Genomic DNA, 18973 nt, shown 5'->3' with positions numbered 1-18973 from the left:
GTGTCCTAAAGGTTACCATTCAGCTTCCAAGTTGGGTTCCAAGAACCCAACGCTAATTTTCAATTTTGTCGTATATTATTGACATTGGCAATAATTAAATTTGATAAAGACACTGCCAACTGAGTTTCCACTGCATTCATAATATCACTTCCTAAGTAATTTACAATGTACAAAATGCTAGTTAGCAATTCAAATGGATACGATTTCGATTTTAAACTCTTGTAACTTTATTTGCAATTTTTTTTTCTTGTCTATAAATATAATATATTTAACAGCAATACGATTTTTGTATTTCGATTTGAAGGATGAGTGGGCTAGTTTAACCACAGGCACAATATATATATATAACAGACGAGCTGTGCCTGCGATTTTGTACGCGTTTGAATATAACAAAAAAAATATTGTAGCCTAAGTTACTCCTTATTATATCAGTTATCTGCCAGTAAAAGTCTCGTCAAAACCGGTCCAGCCGTTCCAGAGCTAAGCCGGAACAAACAGACAGACAGAAATAGTAAAAAATGTTATTTTGGTATATGTACCGTGTAAGTATACATGTGCATTGAGTAAAAAAGGGCTATTTTAATATTACAAACATACACTTCAATTTTATTATATGTATATATGTATGATATGTTTTCAAGAGTGGTGGAGCATTGGATCGGTAATTAAAAAAAATATTACACTAATACACCCCCAATCCATATCCACTTACCATCAGGTGGGCCATTTACCAGTATATCTGTTATACTATAAAAAATAAAACGAAAACATAAGAGGTAACTTTATAATATTAGAACAGCAAAAAGAGTACCCTAGACGATCATTTGATATATCATATTGTCTACGTGACATAAAATAATGCAAAGAGCGATCTCATACTTCAGGTAAATGTCAATATTTCTTTGGAATTTGCACGACATGTTGTATTTCAGTGAGAAATAATTGTGAAGCGTTTTTTCTAACAATAGTCGTGTCAATTTTGAGTCGTTCGTGATGTTTCACACATTCGATTGAGTTGATGAGCGATTGACACATCATTTGACGGCAACACTTACGTAAACAGTGACATTTACAAATGATCTTCTCGGTTCCCAATTTCGATGTCAATATTAGTCAGTTGTAATCGACGATCAGTGTATGCATATCTAGACAAAAAATGCGATCCGATTCTGCTATTTTCTTGGGACACACAAAATGCTTCAAACTACATGTCTTTTGATTAATACAGGTCTTACATGAATTTGACTATTCGAAGGAACCTTATGTTAATTGTGTTTTTATTTTTGTTTGACTAGTCGAATTCTGTCAAGGATTTTCCGTAAGTTATTCCGTTAAAACAAACTCAACTATCAAAATTTGGAAAATCATTTTTAATAGTTGAGGTTGTTTTAACAGGATTTTGAAAAGGTTCACACATTTCGAAAGTTCAGGACATCGTTGGAAATTAGCAGATAACGAAACTAAAGAGTGACCAACAAGCAGTACTAATTTGTTAATGTATCACTGCGTGGTAAAGGGATTTCATTCTGTAAAAATGCTGTTTATCCTAGTATGATCCTTGATACTTAGTGGATATTTATGTGGGAAAATACCTACCGGACAAGTGATCGATTCGTGTCAAATTCTACAAATATTACTTGATTTTAACCGGGAAAACATTTTTAGTGAAAATGAACTAGCTGACTTGTGCTTGTAATATTTCCACGTATTTTGTACCTCTCAATGGGTCAAAGGAAATATTATATCGTGATAATCTATAAATATTTAAAATGAAATGTTTCAATGAACAAGATATTCTAATAGATCAAACGTAAGATGTCGTTGCTGAAGTGATAAAGTTTTCTGAAAGTATTGGAATATCATCACATTTTTTTGTTTTGATGTGTAAACAACTTACGTTGCTCTTGCTACTAATTTAATTTTCATTTGAAATGTAAACGAAAACTTTCCATCAGAATTGCTTCAAACTTTATATAAAATAGTTGGATAGCCTCCTGTCTGCTGTGACTGACTCTGATTGGGAGGGAAACATAAACAACATAGTTCGAAATTCGAATGAATGAAAATAAAGACATTGTAGCTTGTAAAGTTGAAGAACAAATAGTCTCGGCTATCTTAGCTGGTAGTAGCTTGTAATACGGCTGTATTCGTAACAAACATTGACGTGGACGTCAAAATACGTATATGTCAAAGCTACATGGAATATTTCAATTAGTTTCTGTGATTCGACAAAATAGTTCGCATCGTGTTCGGACTGGCATTCATCATACAACTAGCATTGAAATGAGATTTAATTAGCCACGAATTTCGAGCTATTCCTGTTTCGGTACATGCGGCGCTATACACTGATAGTATTCAAAAATTGCATCATCAATAGCCCATAGTTCTCTATGAATATTATATTAATCAGCATAGTTTCCAAATCTCACACAACTTTTTATATTATTAAAACTTTTAAATTTAAAACGTTCAGATTCTTCTGGGTGACCACCTGCTCATAAGATATTCTGCCGTCAAACAACATTACTCAGTATTGTTGTGTTACGATTTGAAGTGTGACTGAGCCATTATAACTACAGGACATATAATCTTAGTTCCCAAGTTAGGGGCGCGTTATTATCTATGGCCGGTGGTGAACAATTAACATCAGATTGTCTATTTGCTTTGACCTATAGCATAAAAAATAGTTCAACTAAATAAGTACAAGAAAATTTGAACAGTTGCAGATACAAATTTCGAACTGATACGCTTTGAACGCAGCTCACTTCCGTTACACCCCATTGAGATGGAAAAAATCTAATGTGTTGAAAATGTAACGAATGATAGCATTCGTACAAATTGTCTCGAAGGGACGTGAAGTCCCATTTCATTTAAACACTTTTGTCAGAGTCACGGCTGTTCTTGTTAAAAGAAATATTTAAATTTTCTTAAAAGTTTTTTATTTTTTTTGTTTTTGTATATATTGTATATAAGATGACGGACATGTGGGGAATAGTTGTAATTGGATATCGATATCGAAGTTATGTCGATAAATTGATCACCTCTATGGTCGAGTGATGTGTACACCGGTTTTCATGATTACTACATTGATACACGCACGCATACATGATACACGCAACTCCGAAGTCCCGGGTTCAATTTCTGGCCGAGTCAATGTAGATTATCATTTGTTTTCTATATTATTTTGGGTCTGGGTGTTTGTGGTACCATCGTTACTCCTGTTTTTCCATAACACAAATGCTTTAGCTACTTAAATTGGGATCAGAGTAATGTGTGTGATGTTGTTTCATATTTATATTTATTTATTTTTCATGCATGTTTTATACTTATGAACCTTCCTTTTGTATATTAATTATTCTTTACATCACCAAGTTTCCACTGACTATGGGGTTGACAAACAGGTTATATCCCTTGTATGTATAATTACACTGCCTCATGATACCCTTCGAACTGGAACATGGTAAGTACTGTTTGGCGGTAGAATATGTGATGAGTGAAAGCCATACCACCAAGGGTACATGCATTTATGTTTTGTTGTTTTATTTATAACCGGACAACTCGAACGGAGAAGCTCATGTTTATAATTCATTCAGTGCTATTAGCAACCTCAGTGTACCAGGGTATTATAAAATGCAAGCAATAATTTGTGCATATTGCAGCGTTAATAGCCGAATCGTGTTGCCTATCGATTTATGGAATTAGGATTCAAATTCTCAAACTCAAATTCTCGTAATCGAATAATGTATAACATGAAAGTTAAATGTGCATAAATTAACATAAAAATTACCCTTACATCTTCCCTTGCTATCCGAATCCGAGTTAAGATGCCTTTAGATTATAATAATAATAAAAGGAATTGTATTTAATTTAGTTAATCTTATTAAGAGGGTTTTATACAAGCCCGCTTTCTTTTTGTTAAATAAAAATTTTAACAAAAAGAAAAATCGACTTAAAAAAACCACTATAGTAAAACAAATAAATAAGCACTAAAAAGTAACAAAATAATAGCATATTCAAAATATTTTTTAGAGTCAGTATAATTTATGAGGCAACAAATATAAAAAAATACAGACGAATTGTTAACCTCCTCCTTTTTGAAGTCGGTTGAAAATAGTACTGTGAGTGAACCAGTTTAACAGGCATAAGGGATATCACATCTTAGTCTCCAAAGTTTGTGGTACATTGGCAAAGTTAAAAATTGTTCATATTTATTTCTGTGGGCAGTGACCTATAATAAATAAAAAATATTGGACTACATCACATACATTACTATGATCCCAATGTAAGTAGCTAAAGCACTTGTGTTATGGAAAATCAGCCACCCACCCAATCCCAATCCAACCGTGATGATGATGAAATCCAATAATGACCTTTTTCTCGGCTGGAGAACGAACCCGAGACCTCGGAGTGGCACACCCATGAAAACCGGTGTTTACACTACTCGACCACGGAGGTCATCAACTTACTATTCGCCCATCTGGCCTATTTGTACGTCTGTCTATGTTTAAAATACAAATTGGAAAATTAATTATATTCAGACTAAATTAGTGTAAATGTATAGTGGATACATTTACGACACTTAAAGTTATTCTATCTTTAAACTTTTAAATGTTTACAGTTTACAAATTTATTACACTGCATGCAATGTGAATATAGTTTAAAGTAACAATATATTTCCTACGCATAGTGTTACCAGTCTAGTAAATTGTAATTATGTAATGCACCATACAATACACGGTATAAGAATTGTTTTAAAAAGAGTCGCTTTGGTATATACGCTGCTATCAACAATAAAGGATGTGGGGAGATTACAATTACTGAGATGCGTCTATTTAATTACAAAACTTGTACGGTCCTAACTTTTTAATCTGGTTCGTGCTGAATTAAGCACTAAAGTGAATGAGATATGATGTTTTGTGCTATTTTCTACTATTTTGATCCTATGGGGAGTTTCTGTATCATCTATATTATAAATGTGAAAGTAACTCTGTTTGTCAGTCGCTCTTTCACAACCAAATCGCTTAACCGAATATGATGAAATATAGTATGAAGCAAACTTAAACTCAAAGAAAGAACATAGGCTACTCTTTTGCCTAACACATGATTACCGCCAGCCTAAAACGCGAGCGAAGGCGCGTGTGACTACTAGTACTTTAATATTTATCGCTCCATTGATAAATTCACTGTAGCGCTCCGGAGATGGAAGTTAGGTGAGAACTTTTACCTGTCGTTTAGCGTATATGTCATACGAGCGTAAAGTTGCACAAAATATATGTATACTACGCTTCTTTAAGAAAGGTATCGATTTGGACGACATCTATTGTCAAGTTTTGTTTGACCAACTATATTTCAAGAAATCAAATTTAATATTCATGAACATCACATTTTTTAATTATAATTCAATTTATCGACGACTCGTTCTGGCTTCGCATCAGTAAAATGGTGATACTAAATATCTGACAACATATTTGTATTTATATACATACAAACGAAATACAATATGTAGCTACAAATAGCTATGTTCGTGTATTTTAAATCTGTAATACTATCAAGAATAACCTTTTAAACTACATGCTATAAACGGCCGTATTAATCTATATTAAATGCAAAATGTATTTAAGGTACTTAATTTGACAATGATTAATGCTGTATCACTTAAAATTACTTTATAAATAGGCCATTATTTCTCTTAAAAAGGAAAGGAAAAAAGCTTTTGTGGGTTATCTCTAACAGACAAACATATACTGTCGCAGATTTTTTTGTATCTTTTAGAGGTGTACAATTCTGCACAACATTTTTTTGATCTGTCTCGTAGGGTGCAATGTAAGCACAAAAATGTGATTATTTACATAATATTAGTAACCTCTAAAATTATCAGTGCTCTTTCTCGATATTGGGCATGTATTATACATAAAGACTTGTTCTTAAATAACTCCATCAATTCAAAAAAGACGCATCAAAATCCGTTGCGTAGTTTTAAAATTTTAAGAATACACAGAAGAAGGCAGTCAGTGGGAAGCGACTTTGTTTTATACCATGTAGTCATGGGTGATTAATTACATATTCTAGAGGACTGGCATGCTGGAAATAGGATGAATCCCAGCTTGCCAGTTCTCAAAATAATAAGTTTATTTTTCAAATTTAAGTGTTATGATATAACGGGTGCCAAAGACACTAACGACAAAATATTAATAAACGATATTAAGTGTACGTGGTATTTGTATGGTGATATTGTCTAAAATATATGAAAAACACACTCTCTCTCACGCACACACATAAACGTGAACACATGGACATAGGCATGTATCAGATTTCAGATATTCAGATTTTCGTCAATACTATAATATTCTTTTTTTAATTTAAATTTGTATGAATCACCTTACAAATTATAATTATTTGTGTATTTTGATTTTATTTACGAGTACAATAATACATATACAATGTAATAATGTTTGATTCGTGCCCAAGTAGCCCCAATGACTAAAGTGCTCTAGTACAACACAATTCCATTAAAAAACCGCAGGTCTGCAGCGGTGTCCTCCTCGTACTACCTAATTTTTGCAATATGACTCTTTCGCGACTTATTTCTGATCAGCACAACTCATCATCAAGTTTAAGATTCTTGGGAGCGAGAGGTTAACATCCATAGTCACTACCAAGGAAAGCCACGCAACATACAGTCAGAGTATAATACGCTGTATTCACTGACATATCACACTTATGGCCGGAGTTAGTCACCTCCCGCTATTCCATACAGGTATTTACTGAAAGCATCCTTGGCCGAAAAGTGCGTCATCGTCAATGTGAGCATGCCGCGTTTACAACCAGCAACTCAAGTAAGGAAGTTCCTCTTTTTCCGTCGTCATTCTCGCCGTAGGTGACTCCATATTTACTTCCCATCAGATGATCAGTTTGTTGCACATATTACAAGACCGATAAGCCATTCTGTGGCGCCTGCTGAAAAGACGTAGAGGGTATCGCTGGTTTTTTAGTGAGTTTTTCGGTGTGCTGGTGTTCTGGCGTCTTGGGCACCGGCGAGTCCCACATACCGTCACCCCCACTTCCAATAAAGAAAACGCGTAAAACATTTTTCTAGCAAAAAAAGGTGGATCGCCCTCAAGAAGTGTCACTGTACGGTATCCTCTAATTCTTTTCATTGTTATGACTCTCTGCAGCTTCGGTAGGATAGCCCGATTGCGATAATTAATAACTATGTAAAAAAATATGACGTTTAACATTAAAGTAACGTAAATTGAAGCGCGATTTTAATATAGGAATAAATATATTTAAAACAATTTGAAGCTTAACAAGAAAAAGTTTACCGATAGGTTAAAAAAATCTTTTTGCGAGTTTAATGATACAGTGGGAATCAAATTTTGCAACTTAGTTTTTTAACAGTTCCATCGAAACGATTGAGCTGAAATTTCCTACTCACTTTTAACTTGCATTATTATACAATCTAGTTTGTTATATTAATTTTTTTTGCTTAATTTGTAACAAAGCATATGCAAGTTTGTACTTGTTCTGAAATAGGAACATTTTGCTGAGTTGAATATAAACAAAAGGATGGCTAAATTACTGCTTAAAGTCGTGTTTTAAAAAAAAAACTCGTAAGCAACTGAATAAAATTACATAGTTGTGAAAGTTTATTAAACGTACATAGAGTTCGATGCTAAAAAATGACAGTTATGCATCCACACAAGCTTACTCGCTTAGTATTTTAATCAAAAACTGCAGATCGTTTCTATTCACATATCTATGTGTGTGTGTCCTATTACGTGATCAATCTGAAGTCTATAATTGTGGAGGTACGAATCGAAATCGAGAATCACGCATAAAGGTTTTATTATCCGTCATACTACCTGTTCATTCATCATCAACATTTCATATTTTGACACTGACAATTCAATTCAATGCTTTGACATAAGTACAGGACATTAACCTATTACGAATACGAATTTATTAAAATATTCGATGTATAAAGAAATAAAGAATCAATAAGCTGTATTCATAGCTACGAACAACAGGCCTTGCTTTATATGAGCTCGGCTTATGTTTTACTGATTGCGTATTTATATGTAACAAGATAATATGACGTTTTGGGACGATATCCCTTCCGTCGACGATTTTTTGTGCTTAGAATTAAGAGAAGGTTCTATTGCTATTTCTGTTATTGGAATAATTTATGGATTAATCGGATTCTTAATGGTCCTGTCATTCATAATCAACCATGAAGAATGGAAGATAGTTTATGACAATAAGACAGACGAACTTGTTTATTTGATGTCTATATTTGTCATAATATCTATACTGTTTTTAGTAAGTTTACTGTTACTTATTGGTGCGTTGAGAGATCAAGAAATATTGGTTCGATTGTATTTATGGGGCGCCTTCATTCATCTGTGCTTGGATTGGTTGGTGACGATTTGTTTGTGCTTATATTGTTTGTGTGTTCACAGTTGTTTTGGACAGAACCCTGATGGCACGGTTGTTGGTTTCGTTGTATTGACTGTGCTTTATACTTTCTTGTGGGTTTATTTTATAGTGGCTGTTAACGGTTATCGAAGGGAATTGTGAGATTATAAATTTGTATTATAGATTTTTAAGGCACAATACTGTGATGTTATATATAAACAATGTGTTTATAAAATTGTTTTATTTTTTTATACAATGCTTATTTGACAATGATGTGATTGGTAGGTTTCATTTATATGTATCATGCAAATTATTTATTTATTTACACATTAGTAAAACAGCGATATTTTCCAGGCAACCTTTGGCAAAATACTGTTTGTAAATATTCAATACAATTATAAAACATTAAAACTTTGGAATGCATTACCCGCCGATATCATTCAGTCAACTTCCTTGGCCATCTTAATATATATGTATAGCATCTGTCCTTTTATAAATATTGTATATATGTATGTGTGTGTAAAATACTATGTAGTTTATCGTTGTGTGTATAATTGGGATGTAGAGTAGCTTATTCGAATATTCTTATGTTAAAATTTAAAGTTATTATAATATCTGTCATATTTGCACATATACATATGTTCTCTTAGAAAACTTCTTTCACTAAAGTTTGTCTGTGAGAGATCCCCGTTAAGCGATAAGATCGTCTTTGCGCACCATTTGGTTGAATTTTGTTTTGGTTACTTTTATGTAATCAGTTACATTTATGTTGAGCAATAGAATATTTAAATAAAACAATAAACTTACCCTTAAAAAACGGCTAATAAACGGTTCTTTTTGTAATGAATAAACCAAAAATGCAAAATTATGATTTAATAAGAAAACAAATAATCATTAAAAATTAAAAGCAATTTTCCAAATTTTTATAAACTTAATGATCTAAGAAGGCTTTTGTAAGCGTATATTATTAATATATCGTGGCATAGGACAGCTGAAACAAAATAATTTAATTATTATTTTTTTTAAGTATCTATATGTATGTGTGTACCGTTTAGAAGATTGAAGCCAATGTAAATATAGACACAACACATCAGTTCCCACCAGTGAAATATTTATAACTGATTTAACTTTAATTTACTTCTATATTATAAAGGTAAAGTAACAGCCTGTAAATTACCCACTGCTGGGATAAGGCCTCCTTTTTTATTAAGGAGAGAGTTTCGAACATATTCCACCACGCTGTTCCAATGCGAGTTGGTGGAATGCACATGTGGCAGAATTTCGATGAAATTAGACACATGCAGGTTTCCTCACAATGTTTTCCTTCACCACCGAGCGCCAGATGAATTTTCATAAACACAAATTAAGTAGGTACTATATATAGTGGTGCTTGCACGGGCTTGAACCCGAAATCATCAGTAAAGATGCACGCGTTCTAACCACTAGGCCATCTCAACTCCCACTGGACCATCAACTGGACTGGACTGGACCATCATGACAGTATATTTTTAAAATTAACATACATGATACTTACTTATTAGCGAAACTGACATGGTTGCAAATAAGATAGCTAGGAAAAAATGCATCGTGTAATAACCAGTTCGTATAAAGAAAATTCCACCCATCACACCCAAAACAGTATTATACGACGCGATTGTGAGACACAACCACAAACTAATTTCCAGAGCAATCGTTTTCTCCTGTAAAGTACAAAGTATTTAATTAATTGAATCAAATTGCTTAATGAAATAAAATTAATATTGATTGTTACTAAGCTGTATTACAGCTGTGTCACTATACTATAACTAAGCTACACAATACATTGACATATGTACCAATTTACGTTTTTAGAATATTATAAATTTGAAAGCTTGTATGTAAAAACAGCTGGACTGATTTTTATGAAATTTGAAATAAGGATAGTTTATACTCTGATACGATTAGGTTATCCAACACATACCAGAAGGTGGTCGTTGGTAGAAGTTAGTAGATAAATAAAATGTATATTACATATACGTAGTAAACACAAATCATATACAAACTGACATAATAGAAAAAGTTAAGTAGAAACCTTTCTCAACATACATTCCTTTTATTATTATTTTTTTCCTTTTATTAATACATTCCATTCACACACACACACATACAAGTTTGTACATGTGTATGTCTTGCAGGTTACACAGTTTAAAAAGATAAAGCAAGTTCGTTAGTCTATGTGAAACCGACCGTATCATTTTTTTCTACATCAAACATAAGTCATGTATGACAATAAAAAATCACCAGAGCCGTACGAAGATCATAATAAATGATTTGAAAATGATAATTTTTTTGAGATTTGAAAAAGAATAATTTGAGCAACAAAATTATTTATGGTAGGTTATTACCTACCTCCAATGACTAGACAAGTTTTTATAGTTTATGGCGGCATAATTAGAAGAATATAATTTACTCACTAATCTATTCAACCGGTAAACAGCAGTATCCAATATTTTTATGTTCCGGAATAAAGAGTGAGCCAGTATAAGTATAGGCGAAAGGGACATAACATCTTATTTCTCAAGGTTTGCGGCACATGAATACGTAAGGATCGGTTAATATATCTTACTGTGTCATTGTCTATGGGCAGTAGTGATCATTTACCATCAGTTGGCTCATTTGCTCTTCCGCCATCTTATATCAAATTAGACTACGCTTGTGGTATCGAACATATTCTTAATCTATGATGATGATCACCAGAATACTCACTTCTAATGCACCCAAGAATAACAAAACTCCATTCAGTATGATGAACGGTATTAACGCCAAGATCATTATTTGTATAACATTAGCGATATTACCCTGGCTGTTTGCGTGCACTAAGAAATAAAGTATGATATAACATACCACTGATACCTGTAACATAAAATTATTTTAAAGTATTATAATAATAACAGCTCACATTATTCCACTACTGGGCTAAGGCCTCTTGTCCTATTGAATGGGGTGAATTTCCACGCTCCAATGCTACTTATACATGTCGCAGACTTTCCTTGAAATAAGACACATGAAGGCTTCTTCACGATGTTTATTTTCAACGCCGAGCATGAGAACGAATTACAATCAAATTAAGCGCATGGAAATTCAATGGTACTTGCCCGAGCTTGAACACAATCATCAGTTAAGATGCATCCTTTCTAACCACTGAGCCATTTTAATTTGTTATATATAGTTCCGTAGCACACTTATAAAAAGATATACTATTTGATTGCTTGGTTTGGATGATTATATATTCTATCAAACAGTAAAACTTTATTTAATGTCCGGTTAGTGAACGATTGTAATTACAGGCACGAGCACATAATATCTTAGTTGCCAAGACTGGTATTTGCGTTGTAAGGAATTGTTAATATACAGCGCTAATGGCTATGATCACGCCACGCACGTCTGCCTACTTATTTTATATCAAAATACTCTTAAATATATATATTTTTTTATCTATGACGTTATTTTTATAATTATTAAATTAATTATATATACAATATTACAAAACTAACAGCGTGTTTTCCCAATACAGAGCTATGGCCAATGAGAGTTGATGGATACATATGTGTCAGAACTTAAATTGGACACATGCAGGTTTCCTCACGACTTTTTCCTTCGTACATGAAAATTCAGTGGTGGTTGCCTAGGTTTGAACCCGCAATCATTGGTCAAGATACCCGCGTTATAACCACTGGGCCATCTAGGCTCTTTATAATATATCCTAAGGGATTTTTAATTGATTACAATATGGTCTTAATAAAATCAAAATCATGTATCACGTAATACTTTATGCTTGTTGACATTTATATATTTTTTTAAGATGAAAGGTAATTTCAAAATCAAAATCAAAATAAACTTTATTCAAGTGCGCTTTTACAACCACTTTTGAATCGTCATTTAACAATTAAGTGAAACTACCACCGGTTTGGAAAGTAGATTATACCGAGAAGAACCGGCAAGAAACTCAGTAGTTACTCTTTTTCAACATATAAAAAATACAATCATATTAGTTAAATATATGTATATAAATTATATATTTATGTAACGCCTAAATCCTGCCTAAAAGTCAACAGGTTTTAATTTCAGGCTTTTTAATTTTTTTTTGACTTTTTATTTGACATTATGTCTAGAATGGGATGTGGAATGCTCCAAAAAGTATCAGTGATGAACAGCGTAGTTACTCCAAAGTACTAATTAAATTATATAGGTATATTAGGTAACTTGGTTGAAATCATATTTTCTCCTGAAATTGTTGAAGATATGACTCGAGATTATTATGTCAACGGCACACTTCATACTAAACTTTGCTTACGATGTTACCTCCCCTGTGCCTTGAATTATACTGGGTCACTTAACAAAGTCACGAACACGCTAATGTTTCAACTTAGGTAACAGCCTCTTCTCTAATTAAGAAAAATGGTTTTGTAGGTAAATTCGTGACGCACACTTGTAACACTCCTACGAGTAAGCCTAGAAATATTAATTGAGTAACTTTCAAAACAAAATGTTTGTCTCCTATTAAACATCACATACTTATGACAGACTAGGAGTCGCACGCGGCTTCGCTCGCGTTTTAGGCCCAAAAAAAATCCTTAGTCCTTATTCCGTAGTCCTTTCTTGGATTCATCTTTGTTTCATACAAAATTTTCATCAAATTCGGTTCAACAGTTTGGCCGTGAAACAGCGACAAACAGACAGACAAAGTTACTGTCACGTTTATAATATTAAAACATCAGGTCTCGTAACAAATGACTAAAGTACGATTTGTGAAATGCGCCGCGTTGAGTCTCGTTGCGTCGCGTTTTACACGTGGTAATGTCAGTGTTCACTATTAATACAGAAATTTTACAGTAAAGAATTGCTATAATATTTTTCATAATAATAGTTAGGAAAATAAACCACCTTATAATGGTTCACATTATATATCAAGTGTTTACACAATACGTAAAGTCCACATTTGTATATAGGAAGGAACGCAGCAGGCAGCAATTGTATGCACCGCATGCTACGTTTCTTAGCTTACGCGCTCCATGCGATGAGTTTTACGTAAACCGTAATTTATCATACATCACGTCTGACAGTTAGATGAAAGGATTCCTCTCTAAGGGTATGCCTCTCTAAAGCTCTTAGAAAGGTATCTCATCAGAATGAAATCCACCTTTATGTTTAAGAAGGAATATCTGCCTGATTTATTTTTTATGCGTATTACAAACTGCATCAATCTCCAAGAAATTACGTAAAGACGGGTTAATTATGAAATTATAATCTATGGCATACTTGACGAAATGTTAGTGTATGACAATTTTGGGTTCCAAAACAATTCTACCTATTTTATTTTATTTAAACTTAAAATTCTTACTAATTTTAGCCATCCTATACATATCACGGCGTCTCGTAAAGCTCTTCTTCTGAATACGATCGCGTCTTGATCTAACGACCTCAAATCGGCAGTAACTACCATCATTTTTTTAATAAAACCAAAATGTGCACATATATATATTTTTCTGGTTCTAATTTAGTTGTGCCTGAAATGTTTTGCCAATTTCTTGTATTATCGTTCATACATTGAATATTTAAGAGAATAAAAATTGTATCACGTTTTAGTCAAAATTTGACATTCTATTGTTGTTGGACTGTCACACATCAAGTGTCATTTGAGTTATGATATAGACTCTGACATATTAAGTACTTTCATATATTAAATATGAATATAACCTTCTTAGCAAACATTCTTATTAGCAGTTTTGTTTGAAGAATTGAAATCAATTATCTTCACTACTGAGTCGAGATGGGCCAGTGGTTAGAACGCGTGCATCTTAGCCGATGATTGCGAGTTCAAACCCAGGCAAGCACCGCTGATGGATGTGCTTTATTTGTGTTTATAATTAATTTCGTGGTCAGCGGTGAAGGAAAACATCGCGAGGAAACCTTCATGTGGTAAATTTCATAAATTCTGCTACAGGTGTATTCCACCAACCCGCATTGGAACAGCGTGGTGGAATATGTTCCAAACCTTCTCCTCAAGGGAGAGGAGGCCTTTAACCCAGCAGTGGGAATTTACAGGCTGTTGTTGTTGTGATGTTCACTACTGATCTAGCAAATAAATCTGATAGTAATACTATTACTAGAAGTTGTCAAAATGTGAAAAATTTTTTAGTGATCGAACAACAAATTTTCCGAGTACAAAATAATATATATTATTGAGGTTAAGAACGTAAACCTTATTGCGTCTATTAAACCAAAGAAAAAAGTCCCTTGCCAATAATATAGTCGCAATCTTCTATATACCAGATCATAGAACAAACAGAGCATTTCTTACAAGATTAAAATGAAAGCAAAAGAAACAATAACGGGTTTGAACCCGCAAACATCTGTTAAGATGCACGCGTTCTAACCGCTGAGCCATCTCGGCCCTCTCCTCGCCCCTCGTGTAATGTGTTATTATTAGTATAATTGCAAACATTATCGTACGAGTTCAACTTAAATAACTACGTAGTTTTAGTGGCTAAGCGACACTATTGCTGTATTTAAAAGCTTCGTTAGAGCATCTGGTTCGGTCTTACAGTTCACAACTGTATTATCGACTTAGTAAGAGTACAGTTACTTGGAAAACTGTTTTAAAATTGGCCAACTTTTATTCGTTCAAATTAAAAATCGAAGCTCTTTTGTTTCTCCAGTTAATTCAAAAGATGAAAATGGTATTTTCTACGTAATTACGTTCGCAACTGGCATGACACTTTCTTGACGACCTCCATGGTCGAGTGGTGTGTACACCGGTTTTCATGGGTACGCCACTCTGAGGTCCCGGGTTCGATTCCCGGCCGAGTCGATGTAGATTACCATTAGTTTTCTATGTTGACTTGGGTCTGGGTGTTTGTGGTACCGTCGTTACTTCTGATTTCCATAACACAACTGCTTTAGCTACTTACATTGGGATCAGAGTAATGTATGTGATGTTGTCTCATATTTATTATTATTTATGATACCATGGGGCATGGCGCTACTCACTTTACCGCTAAGATACGTTACTAGCTGTGAAGTGAGTAGCTTACTTACTTACTTATATACTTTATTGCATATAAATAAATATCATAATAAGTTTATCGTTAATTTCGATATTTTAATTTCGGTAACCATACACAAAGGTCATATTTTTATCTTACTAAATCAAAATTTATATACTGAATTAATTAGTTTTCACTTACTACACTAATATTTATAAGGAAGGTACCACTGACTAACTCATCAAGAAATCTCCGAAACTATAGGTCGAATTAACTTGAAAATTAGCATAGTTATTCCACCAAGGACTTTTGGATATTCCAACTTCAAAGGGGGAAAGAGGGAGTAGTAAAATCAAGTAAACTCTACCGCACAAAGTTGGAAGGGATATCTATTTATAAGATATATATAACTAGCTGTGCCCGCGACTTCGAGCGTATTTGATATTAACACAAAAAGTTATTGTTGTAACCTAAGATACTCCTTATTATATCAGCTTTCTGCAAGTGAAAGGTCCGTCAAAATCGATACATCCGTTCCAGAGATTTGCCGGAACAAATAAAACAGACAGAATAAAATTGAAAGAAACGTTATTTTGGTACCGTGTTTATACATATGCATTTCTTAAAATATTTTTTTAGATATTTTATAACCGTTTATAATACAGAAGTTCTATTTAAATGTCTTTAAAATAGATTTTGTGTTTCTCGTTTTCTTTCAATCAAAAATACCGAAAATATAGTATTATTAGTCAGCTCAGATTGCTTCGTTAAAATTTAGTTTGAAACCATAAGGAAGACGGATAGATTTAGGCTGGTAATTAATTTTAGATCTTTACACAATGATGTATAATTTGTAACATACATTTGGTAAAATTTATCTCCTTACGGATTTTTCTTTTATTTAGTAAACCAGCTGCTAAAATACCAAATTTACTACATTTCATTTTACTCATAGCCAAATCCAAAAGAGGAGCTTAAGGCCATTAAATGAATATTAAGTAAAAAGGTAAGTATCTAATGTATCCATGTGTGCTTTGACATACTGTGTAATGTGTATTATGGTGGACTTATATCATCAAGAACATCAACATCGACAGCCCGTAAATTTAATTCTGGGCTAGAGGCCTTCTCTCCCTTTGAGGAGAAAGTTTTTGGAACATATTCCAGAACGCTGTTCCAATGCGGGTTTGTGGAATACACATGTGGTAGAATTTCTATAAAATTTGACACATGCAGGTTTTCTTACGTTGTTTTTCTTCACCGCCGAGAACGAGATTAATTATGAACACAAATTAAGCACATGATAATTCAGTGATTCTTGCCTGGGTTTGATACCGCAATCATAGGCTAAGGTACACGCGTTCTAACCAATGGCTCATCTTGCCTCTCTTATACTCGGACTTATATACAATTATCAAATGTCAGATTTAATGCCGTTACGTCACACTTCGAGTATGAGTGTCGTACTATGTATTTAGAAATTACCAATCCAAACTATTACGTTACGTTTGGTCCAACCAAGTTCCAATAGTCATCTATTTCGAGCACATTGACAGTTCATTTTGTTGCGAATCGACATTTATGCCTTGACGTTAAGCACTTTGTCGCACTATTACATTAGAGATCAGCTTAACATGAAGTTTCTCATATGATCAGGTTGATATGCCATCTTATTGTTTGATTTTTGATCTTAATAGTGCTTTGTAATCTTATGATTGACAAATAATAACATTTTGCATGTCATATTGTTGACTAAACATGAATATATGTATGTATATTACATTATTATTTCATAGGATGACATGAGTTTAAATGCATTATTCAATCGAGTTAGTTATACTGTCTATAGTTCCAAATACCTTCTAAATAATAATATAAGGTCGAAATATTTTTCACGGTCCTCTATTTCACGCGCCGTTTGATCAGTGCTAAAAATATTACAACTCGTGGCTCAGGGATGATCCGTTAAACTTATTGATATGCGAGCAGAACCGTATACTGCGCTCGCGCTCGTAGGTCGATACGGATCTTATGCTGTCGTAGCCCCTCTACGCAACTGCGTACAATGCACTTTGATGCTATATATTGTTGTAATAATAAGATCAAAAATATAAGTGCCGTAGCAACAACGTATCGTTTGATGAATTTGTTTCAATGTATTCGTATATATTTTTTTGTAAAAAATAAAGTTCACTGGGCTTGTCCCTAGACATACACGTGGTCGTACCACCATAAAAAACAATTTTGTGTATCAAAAAGGCCGAGGTTTTACCGCATCGAAATCAATAATGGATTGCACCCCTTGGGACACAGATTCGAATACGGTATAAAAGTGTTTCGCTGATATTCAGTATGCCTATGAAATATCTCGTCCTATAGTATTTTTTAAGATTAGTTAGTAACTATAAAATTAAACTAAAAGTTTGATTAATTACATAAAAAAAATAAGGAGATTTACAGACAAAATTTCATCCGTTAAGCAAACATAAACATAAATATTTAATTAATCAATTTGTATGAAATTCATTAGCGAATTTAATTATTTAAATAAGTTAATTATCAACACAACATTTGATCTTACCAATTCAATATCTAACTGTGAAATTCAATATCAAATCTAGAATCGTTTTGACTTTGATAGCGTCTAAAAATAAACTTATATTAGTAAGTAGAGATTATAGTCACTGAAATTCCACACGCAAAAGAAATCAGAATATTTAAAAATTTTATATAATGTGTTTATCTTATTAAATGTACGTTTTGGTCGTTGAAACTAACCGGTCAGGTAATGCAATAGTTGGATATACAAAACTTTAATTATCAGTTCACTGTTCGCTAACTCTGAGTATGCAAATCGCCAATTCCGATTGGACTGCTGACTCCGAGTTTTATTAAGTAACTTTTATACCTTACCTTTTCTCGAAACTTCCACTAAGTTATTTAGTATTACAGTGGAAAATTGAAAATACTTTCGCGCCGAACTGTACTTATTGTATTAGCTTTTATTTTAATTTTTCGTTTCGTCTACCAAAAATAATGAAACGACTATTATTCCAATGCTATCATTATTGTTTTTTACAGAACATATTAATGCCTTAAATGTTTTAAATAGTAGCACTTCTCTTTTACAATAACAGCCTGTAATTTTTCCACTGCTGGGCTAAGGCTTTCTTTCCCTTTGAGGAGAATATTTGGAGCAAATTCCACCACGCTGCTCCAAAGTCTAAAGGTTGCTAAATACACATGTGTCAGAAATTAGTCAAATGCAGGTTTCCTTGCGATGTTGTACTACACCGCTGAGGAGGAGGTGAGTTATGAACACAAATAAGCACATGAAAATTCATTAGTGCCTCGATTTGAATCCGCAATTGTCGGTTAAGATGCCTTCTGGGCCACCAACCTCTGGGCCATATGGACTCTTACAATAACAGCTAGTTTACTAATAATCCTTTGTTTAATGTTATTTACATATTAAGGTCGTAAATTTCATATTATAATCGTGTTGTTTTTATAATTTTAGTAGTGCATATTTA

At 33.2% G+C, this 18973-nt stretch overlaps 1 protein-coding gene across 1 annotated transcript; it reads right to left on the bottom strand.

The window, feature by feature from the left end:
- Positions 1–9338: 9338 nt before the first annotated feature.
- Positions 9339–13900, bottom strand: LOC124535883. Its single transcript, XM_047112282.1, has 4 exons — positions 13796–13900; positions 11161–11307; positions 9950–10115; positions 9339–9406 (listed from the first exon to the last, which is right to left on the bottom strand). Exons 1-4 carry the CDS (start codon positions 13898–13900, stop codon positions 9339–9341), a joined length of 486 nt encoding a protein of 161 aa, XP_046968238.1.
- Positions 13901–18973: the final 5073 nt, after the last annotated feature.

Source organism: Vanessa cardui, chromosome 15 (genome assembly GCF_905220365.1).
Source record: "Vanessa cardui chromosome 15, ilVanCard2.1, whole genome shotgun sequence".
NCBI classification, from domain to species: Eukaryota; Metazoa; Arthropoda; class Insecta; order Lepidoptera; family Nymphalidae; genus Vanessa; species Vanessa cardui.
This window is presented reverse-complemented; position numbering and strand designations above follow the sequence as displayed.

Bases quoted from the DNA above. Each gene is read 5' to 3' on its own strand.
- LOC124535883 (XM_047112282.1), bottom strand. From the start codon at position 13,900: ATGATGGTAGTTACTGCCGATTTGAGGTCGTTAGATCAAGACGCGATC. The intron at 11,308-13,795 runs GTAAGAATTTTA...TTTATGTTACAG, and splicing joins GTATAGGATGGCTAAAATTA to GTATCAGTGGTATGTTATAT. The intron at 9,407-9,949 runs GTAAGTATCATG...ATTTTGTTTCAG, and splicing joins CATGTCAGTTTCGCTAATAA to CTGTCCTATGCCACGATATA.